The sequence below is a fragment of the Quercus suber genome, unplaced genomic scaffold (assembly GCF_002906115.3).
Source record: "Quercus suber isolate HL8 unplaced genomic scaffold, Cork oak 2.0 scaffold_125, whole genome shotgun sequence".
NCBI classification, from domain to species: Eukaryota; Viridiplantae; Streptophyta; class Magnoliopsida; order Fagales; family Fagaceae; genus Quercus; species Quercus suber.
Genome location: NW_027069589.1, coordinates 654,589 through 664,538, shown reverse-complemented (window position 1 = coordinate 664,538; position 9,950 = coordinate 654,589). Strand labels below are relative to the sequence as shown.

Below are 9,950 nucleotides of genomic sequence, written 5' to 3'. Positions count from 1 at the left end.
ACTTTAGTTACGGAAGTAACATTGTTAATTTCCTCATAATTCACGTAGTAGACTCGTGATAATCCTAATCTAGATTCTCCCGAAAAAAACACTCCTAATCTAATCCAGACACCGAATTCTCCAAACAATACTCAGCCTATGCTACAAAGAACACTTACTCTCTCTTTCTCCTTAATAGGACAAAAGTTTTATCGGAATATTTAAATTTTAAATGTTTTCGTTAAAAAACACGAGGAGATGTTATCAGGCCTAGGGTTTTCCTCACTCTGATAGAGCGCCGTAGTGAGTGAAGACATGTTTTCCAATCCATCTTTCCAATCCAGGAAGATGATTATTCAAAGGAAGCAGAGGGCTCGCAAGCTCGATTACTCTCCAGTTAGTATTGACGCATTCGATCTTATATCACAGCTGCCTAAATATATCATTCAACACATCCTCTTCTTCATGCCTCCAAAAGACACAGCTCGTACTAGTGTCTCGTCAAAGACATGGCGACGAGCATGGATTTCGCTCCCTATGTGTGATTTCAGTTGCGTTCTATTTTGTTTGTCTCGTCAACATTATGAAACTGAGGAGTTTGTGAATAGAGTTGATGAAGCTCTAGTAATACTCAAGGAGCAGAAGATACTTGTCAGAGAATTCAAGTTGAGAATGAAAGTTCGTGATACTATAGATGCATCTTGTATCGATAATTGGATGCAATTACTCATGAAAAATCACATTAAAAAGCTAGACCTTGGAATTGAAGGCCAAGAAAATATCAAAAGCTATACTTTGCCTAGGACTATTTTTGGTGCTGAAGCATTATCCGTATTGAAGTTAAGAGTTGTTATACCATGTTGTGTATGCCAGAGTGGATGCGGAAGATGAAGCATAGAATAGGAACACTGAGAACACGAGGGTTACGTGGTTCAGCCTTGACGGCCTACATCCACGGAGGAATCCCTTAAGGGTTACATCTTTATTGTATAAGAGTGTAGTACAATAACCTTATGTTACAATGAACCCTAACATGAGTATATATAGGCTACTAAACCCTAGACTACTAGTACAAGTAGGACTGGGCTTGGGCCTATTACATTGGGCTAATATCTGTCTAATATATATCTCTAACAAAGAGGTTGTAAGCTGGTGGATTCCTTATTCGGCGACAACAATGAAAAGTTTACTGTTTTACGAGAACTGTCTATAGAGGAAATGGATGTTTATCCAAGTGAATGGAAAGGAGTACAGAAGCTCCTATCTTGCTGTCCTTCACTGGAGGCACTTACTGTGGACACGTCCCCAAGAAGTTACATTGGAAGGTGCAAAAGCTCTCTTCAACTTGTCAATGTTCCCAAGCTTAAAAAGGCATATTTAAGAAATGTTCAAAAGATTAGGATTGAAGCACCTGCACTTAGAACTCTCTACTGTGAAGGCTGGATCCGTGCCAAATTGGATTTGAATTTGATTGCATGTAATAATGTATAAGAGCTGGAAATTAAAGGGTTCAGACTTGCAAAGAAATTCTTTCAATAGCTTAATTTTAAATTTCCTCTTCTTGAAGACTTAGCAGTGTTGTTCAACTCCAAAGACATTGATGTTTCAATTCATCGACTTAAGAGGTTACAGTTGTATCATTACTCTGATTCTTCACCAACTGTTAAGATCAATTGTGAAAATCTGCGTTCCTTCAAATATAGTGAACGTCAACACCATCGATAATTCTTGTCAATTCTTCAAACCTACAAGAAACTGAACCCAATTTGTTCAATAACTATCAAATAACCATGCGATGGTTACTTTGGCTGAGACGATATGTTGGAAATTTTCAGCAGAATCAAGTTCTAAACTTTTGGTGTACTGACATTCCACTTCCAACGGTAATTACACAATTAAATGGAAACACACACACACGTATATACTTCCTCAATTTTAGTGATCATTAGTAAGCTACGCACTCTGATACCATATTTTCCCCTCCCTACTTTTCAAATTTAACAAATAAACTCCAAGTTTACTGTTTTGATACACAGTTAATCAGATATGAGGTGGACTTAAATGAAGAAAGCATTCCTCCAAGACCAAATATTAAGCATTTGATGTTGTCTAATGTTCCAATATTAGAAGATTACACTGCTCTTATAGATGGCCTGTTATGGAGTTGTCATCCAAAGATATTATCAGCACATTCGAATCCTGAGAGCAAATTCATAAAGGTATACATTTTGTAATGAAAAGAAAACTGTTTATTATTTGTAAGTGAGAAATTTTTTTTAGGTTTATGAGTATCATGCTGACTATTGAATTTCTTTTGATTTATATTGTAGCCCTTGTACGAGACCTTAATGGGCAGAGAAGAAAAGCCAAAGTGCTGCAGTGGCTTAAACACCAAATGTTGGCGTCATTACTTAAAGGCTGTGAAATTAATTAATCACTCTGGCTGTCTGGCATGAGATATTGGGAAGTATGGGTGCCTCAGAGCAATGAGTTATCCGATTCATTTCTAACTGCTGAAGTATATAGAAGTATAACTTTTAAGCTTGAATGTGAATGACTTTTATTTCTATAGTTATACTTCTACACTATAGAAGTATAACTTTTATTTTTATTTTTGAAACCAAAGTGATATTTTTAAAGCAAGTCTAATTATGAATGTGAATGACAATCAAGCTAAAAATACTTTTTCAGTCACAACTCTTTGAAATTACTGTTATATTTTCTCAGTTACCACTATTAGAAGTTACTTTTTTTATGTCCTTTCTTCTTTTGGCATTTATATGTCTTCATTCTCAGTGGCTCTTACAGTCTAAGAGTCCTCTAGTGTAGTTGCATATTCCAAAGAATCGGACACTTCACTTGTATGTAGGCTCTTAATTTTGGTTAAAGTGAATAGCAAAATCAATTTTTGAAACCCCACCTTTCCTGCTTGAATCATTGCCTCCCTTGTAACCATCTATATTGCAGCTAATTCTACTAGCACATATTGTTTGTTTGTTTAGACCCCTTAAAGCAGATTGTTTAAACCTAGTGAATTAGCCAAATAGTTACTTAAGTTAATTATGAGATCTAGGTTAAACAGTAAAAGATCATATCATACACAAACGGAAAAGTAAATAATACAAAGATATAATCACCCAAGAAAACTAATGAAATTAACAGTTTCAAGGTAAAAAACCTGGTGAGGATTTAACCTAACTATCCTCAAGGTAAACAAATCCACTAATAAAAAATTAAAGTTTTTACAAAAGATTTAACCCTAAATCTATTGCTACTTCCAGTAGTAACTTATTGACACGACCACGTACAAATTCCGAATCCACAAACTCTTCTCTATTGGATTTGCAGCACACAAACTCCCACACTTATGACTTTGAAATCTCACTCAAAGGTTTCAGATTACCATCAGTAGTTGATCTTGTAGCATCAACTTCTACAACACTAAATCTTGAGCTTCTTCACAGAATATTTTTGGTAGAACATTTGAGACAGTTTTGGGTACAAAACCCTAGATCTACAATTGGAGGCATAATATTAACTCTTCTCTCCCTGAAAACCTCTAAAAAAACCCATCTAGGGTTAGGTTATAATGTCCTTTAAATATTGCAAAAAACAAATCGCGATTTAGGCTTCAGACAAATAGGTTATGGGCTTTCTTCATTTGTTGATTTTTGTTGATCTACAACTTTTGATCAATCGAAAAATTCTCCTAATCAATTGAAAAATTCTCCTAATTGATCGAACCAGTCTGATTTTGACTTTCTAAACCTGCAACTTGTATGTTCTTTGAATTTTAACTTGCAGCACTTTGAGCATTGTCTAATATGACTTCATTAACTCTAAGATCTATATCTAGACAAGTTTATGTTTACGATTTGCCAATTGTTTTAAACTTTTAGAACCTAACAATCTCTCCCTTTGGCAATCCATGACAAAACTTGCATACAATATGAAATGCTCAAATACAAGAACAACCCTATTACAATAATATGCCCAATTACATCACAAATCCCAATCTAAGACTCCTAACCTAGAAGTTGCAATAAAAGGCAGAAGGTCTTGATCAGAATATACCTATCTTTCTTGAAACACTCAAAAAAGCACATCACCGCATGTGTGGAAATAAAGACAGATAAACAATACGTAACAAATATGCAATAACAAAAAATAACAAAACAATTTCATCTCCCCCTTTCAAAAACAATTTCATCTCCCGCTAAATAAAGACAGATAAAAACCTTTTCAACATTTCTTCTATTTCTCCCCATTTTTGTCACATATTGACAAAAACAACCCAATCAGAAGGTAGACAAAAAACATACATAATAGAGGACAAGAAAAAATAGGGAACCAAAGGAACACAAAACAATTCAACTCTATAGAAAATAGAGACAATTCCCCGTATGAACAGCAAATGTTTAAAAAAAAAAAAACTTTCTCCCTCTATAAAAATAGGAAAAACAATTTTTGGGAAAAATTTAGGAGGTGGGGAAAAATAAAGACACACATAAGTTGAAGATACACATGAAGAAAAATATTCTCTCTTTCAATATATGCAAACTTGACACTATGTAACCTATAAACAAATGCATGTAAATATTCCAGGCACAATCAGTTAAGACTATATAATATAAATCTCAATGATATAAAAATTTAGCATGCAATGTTTTCATGTGTCAAGGTATTTTGAACTCAAATCAACCTCATTAGTAGAGAAAATATTTCCACATTTATTATCCCTCGTATCTCGGAGAAAATTGCTTTTTACCCCTTTCTGAAAAAAAATCCAGCATTTTGTCCTCTTTCTCAAACTAATTAGGGAAATGCCCCTCTTTTGAAAATCGAGTTTCTGAAAATCGATTTAGGCCCTATAGCAGTGTTTTTAAAGACCCTATAGTGACGTTTTAAGGACCTATAGTGACGTTTTGTAACTCAATTTTCATAAAGTCGAGTTACATGCAATTTTTTTTCTTTGTTTTTACCTATAACTAGACTTTATGAAAATCGAGTTACAAAACGTCACTATAGGTCTTTAAAACGTCACTATAGGGTCCTTAAAAACGCCGCTATAGGGCCTAAATCGATTTTTAGAAACTCGATTTTCAAAAGAGGGGCATTTTCCTAATTAGTTTGAAAAAGAGGGCAAAATGCTGGATTTTTTTTCAGAAAGGGGCAAAAAGCAATTTTGTCCCTCGTATCTCCAAAAAAATATATATATATATATATTCCCAATTTTTAACAATTCACACATCAAGATAAATAGCATGTACTAAAATGTACAAAACTCAAAAATTAATCAATCAATTTTTAAATCAAGTTGACACATGGACTTGGCTGTAATAATTTTGGTTTTGTGGTTGACCTTTCATGTTTTGAACATATTCATTTTCGTATGAATATATAGATTCATAATCAACACTTTTATAATCTATTATATCATAATAGTCATTAGGAAACCATAAATCAATTAATGCTCTTTTCATTATTTGCCAAGAGTGAATTCAATGCACCTCATCGTTTTCTAGCGATTTGAATATCTTCCCAACATTCCTCTGCTTCATTGTCTAATTTATTAGATGCAAGCCGCATTTTTACTTCATCACAAATCTTTCAAAAATTAAAATACTCTTCCAAATCAAGAAACCAATCAATAAAATCCAACTTACACATATCTCCATCAAAAAATGGAATTTTTTTATAGGTAGGAATGCGTCTTTGAATATATTGATCATTGTTGTTTTGAGATGATTTCCTAGTAAGAAGAGTAGCAATCTTTTGCATTTCGCCTATAATTTGCTAACTCTTTTCAAAAAATTGTTGATTCTCATCACAAGCATCTTTATGAAACTCAAGGAACTCAGCCCTATTGAGGATTGCGTTATCGACATCGTTGCCGCCATTGTTGTTGTGGTGGTCACCGTCTCACCGGTTAGCCATCAGACCAGGGTAAGTCAAGGCTCTGATACCAATTGATGTCGTGGAAGCCTGAAGAAAGCACACACGATACTCTCTTGATAGAACAAAAACTAAACTATTAGCTTCTGGTAGTAAACCTCGAATCCACGAGAGGTTTTCCTGAATCCACAAGGAGAAGAAAACTGGAATTCGCTAGAGAAATAATTTGACAAAAAGTCTGTATTTATTGATAATAGTTTGAAAAATTGAATTTCCTTTGGAGGCTACAATGTGTTTAAATAGTAAAAAGAAAACCTAGGGTGGCTAGAAACCCTAAAGCGGCTACAAAAGCATATAAAACTCAAATCTGACTAAACAACATTAAAAGAACCTAAAACAAGAAAATAAATCACCTAAACCTAAAATAACAAAAATTACATAAAAATGTTGTAATTACATAATTACAAAATTTAAATAAACCGTGTCCTGCATCAAGTATCAAGAATGAGAATTTATAAAGAGATTCTATATAAAATTATTGTATGAAATTTTTCACCGAAAAGTATTGCTATGATGGATGGTTATAAGAAAGTAAATTTTGGACAAAGGGACTACACTATACCAGCATTATTCGGGTGAAGTGTAGTAATGATTGGAGGTTTTAATTTGCTAATTTTCTAGAAGGGATTATGACATGGTTTTCAAATTTGGACTGTTTAAAATAAATAAACAAATAAGAAAGAAAGAGGTTGAAGCTTTTTAAGGTTGGATCAGGGTCTAACCGAGGTTGTAAAGGATATTTTCTTATTTAATCACTTTTTCATTTGTTAACATTGAAAAATGCTATGTCCACAACAATTTTACAATAAATTTGAGACAATAAGTTATTATTAGCTATTACTAGTAGATAAAAAAGTAATTTTGGTGGGTTCATATTAAAACTAGTAACAACTTGGCACTGAGAAATTGTTGTGAAAATGTTGTAAATTTAGCATTTCCTAGTTAAAATTATAGGATTGTTTGGATTCCATTTTTCTATATTGTTAAAAATGCACTTAAAAATGTCACTAGAGTATATTTAACATTTTTCCTAACAAAAAAAAAAATAGTAAATACGGGTGAATCAGTAAATTCCTAACATGTTTTTAAATTAGAACTCTCAGCTAGAAACTTTGATTTGCAACCCATATTTGAGTCCTCCAATTTTTCCATTGCCAAGCTCAAAATTTAAAACAGTGCATCTTATTGATAATGTTCTTAAAAAAAAAATTCCCCGCCGGTCCACTTTCTTTGTCAAATTCAAATTCAAATCTTGAAGATACACTCCACGTTTCAGAACCTAAGACAAAGTTCATACAATTTTCAAACTATAGCTCCCCATCATTTTGTTACATATACCCATGGGGAGTTAGAGTTCGTTAAAAAAAAAATTTACCACTCTTCCTTAATCCTTGTCTCAACGCCGCTATAAAGATAAATATACCGAAAGAAAGATAATAGGAGAGAGGTCAAACAGAAATCAAATACCAATCAGAAAAACTAGATTTGTGTCTTTCTTTATCCTCACTTGGTTCTTTGTCTTGGACTTGACGGTACACATTCTAACTAAACAAAACTTACAACTTGTCATGGTTTGCCATCACTACAAACTCAAATTCTAACAGAGAATTTTTATTTTATTTTATTTTGTCTGGGGAATTTTTTATTAATAGTTGTAGATTTTAGATGTGTGGTATTCCTTTCTGCATGCATTATGTGTTTAGTTTTCAACAAATAGCACATAATATTTATGACTGAATTGTTATTTTCTTTTTTGTTAAATTATGCATTATTTGAAGTAATAAAAAATCATATGTTAATTGACATTAAGAAAGTATCAAAATGTATGAATTTAGATGGAAAAGAATGTATGAAAATAATACATATGACTGAACTTAACTAATTATAAGTTAAGGATCCATGTATATATATAGCCAATCTTTAAAATTAAGTTAGGACTAAGGCGAAGTTGTTGTTGTTGTTGTTGATCAATTAAGTAATTTACCCTAAATTGTAGGAGTTCATGTGAGGATGAGTTTTGATTGTTTCTTAAATTGAGTTTTTATGGGAATGATCTTTGGCGTCAAATCAAGTCCTTAGGACTATATCATTAAATTGGAAGTAGAAGTTTAAACTCTTTGTAAAATGCGCCACTCTTGCAGGGAAACAACAACAACATAATTACAAAAAAAAATTTAAAATTAAAAAGCCCAAGGTAAAATTGTAAAGTTTTTTAAGGGTTACTGTTAACATGATTTTTAAAATCAGTACGGTCAAAGAAGCGGTTTTGATTCCAGTTCTAGATTTTACCTGATTTTTGAGATTATATATTATATATGAACAGCTAGGCTTTGAACCCCTTGTGAGTTAAATTGGCACAAATTGAACACACGGATGAGTAAGTTCTTGGCTGCCCAAACGGACACTACGTTTAGAAAGTAGATGCATCATAGGTTGCACATCAAAGTATCAGTTGATTTGAAAATTTGGCCTAAATTGGAATTCAGGTGGAGTTTTTAATGTTTATTTTAATATATACTCACGCATTAAATTTTATTTTATTAATTTTAATCTTTCTTATGCTTTATTATTTTTATTTAAATTGAATATCGTCTGTGTTTTTTATGTTTATCATCATTTTTTAAAATGATTTTTATTTATTTTTATTTAAAATAAATTAGTCATAAATACAACAGTTGAAGCAACTTAAGGCCTCATTGCAAAGCACGTGTGATGAGGCTAGTGAGTGTGTGTGTGTGTGTGTATAACCTCTCTCTCTCTCTCATGGCCATCTCTTTCCTTCCTCTTTCAACTCTATTTCATCAATATTAGAACCACCTTGAAGCTTAAAAATTGTAATGTGTTAAATTTAATTATTTCACTCAATGGGATTTTTGTCTGCAAATATTTTCCCCACCGTGATCAAATTGTCATGTCAAACTTAACTTCCATTGCACTCTATTTAATTTGATGGTTTGATTGTGCCTCCACTTGATTTGCATGTAATATAACTAATTAATTAACATTGGATCTAATTTATTCAAGGTACAAATACAATGACATCCCATATATAAATAATAACAAAATAAAATATTAGTATAAGTAAAGAATAGATGTATATAAGAATCATATAAATAATAACAAAATAAAAGATTAGTATAATTAAAGAATAGATGTATGTAAGAATCATGAGTGCAGGAAAAGGTTTCTAGAGTCCGAGTACTAATAGGAATGAGACTGATATTTGTAAATCGTGTACACCTTACCAACAAAGTAAGAGAAATAGAAAGATAATATTGTAAACACGAGTTATTAGGCAAAGGTCTTTGTAGTTAATTAGGCCAAGGATTCTAGAGTACTAGTACTATAGTAACTAGTAAGAACAGGTTTCCCCTTTCCAACAAAGTAGCCGAACTGATTATAAATATAAAGTAAGTGATGTGGTGCAGAGAGAGAAGGATTTTGAGGAAAAAAAAAACCATATTTTTATTGAGAAATATGGGGTTTGAAAAGGAGGAGAAGAAGAGAAGAAAAACCATATTTTTATTTACAGGTGATTCTTTGGATCGGATATCTCAGTTGCCAGAACACATTCTCCATCACATCCTCTTCTTCATGCCTTCAAAGGAAGCTGCTCCTACCAGTACCTTGTCGCAATAGCTATTATAGTTTTGTTTCAGAAGAGGAAAAAGCAGAATTTGTGGAGGAAACAGAGCAGTTTATTAAGTCCGTTGATGAGGCTTTGTTACCACTCCGTGAGCAAAAGAAAATACTCCAACGTTTTAGTTTGAACATGAGCCTTTGTGATGCTATATATGATTCTTGCATTGATAACTGGATAGAATTGGTTAATGGAAATCATATAGAAACGCTAGACCTTGACATTCTTCGCATGATTGGCGTGAAAAATTATGTTTAACCACAGAAAACATTTTCTGTTGAATCTTTGGTCAAATTGTCTTTGAGTGGTTGTAAATTAGAGAGCGACTATTTTAGCTACAATATGAAGCCTATTTGTTTGCGAGAGTTGACTCTGC

At 32.6% G+C, this 9,950-nt stretch overlaps 1 protein-coding gene across 1 annotated transcript; it reads left to right on the top strand.

Annotated features, from left to right (window-relative positions):
- Positions 1–294: 294 nt before the first annotated feature.
- LOC111985002 (putative FBD-associated F-box protein At5g22720) lies at positions 295–870 on the top strand. Its single transcript, XM_024016622.2, has one exon. The coding sequence runs from the start codon at positions 295–297 to the stop codon at positions 868–870; it is 576 nt and encodes a 191-aa protein (XP_023872390.2).
- The last annotated feature ends 9,080 nt before the right edge of the window (positions 871–9,950 follow it).

Excerpts from the sequence above, each read along its gene's own strand:
- LOC111985002 (XM_024016622.2), top strand. The coding sequence starts at position 295 with ATGTTTTCCAATCCATCTTTCCAATCCAGGAAGATGATTATTCAAAGG.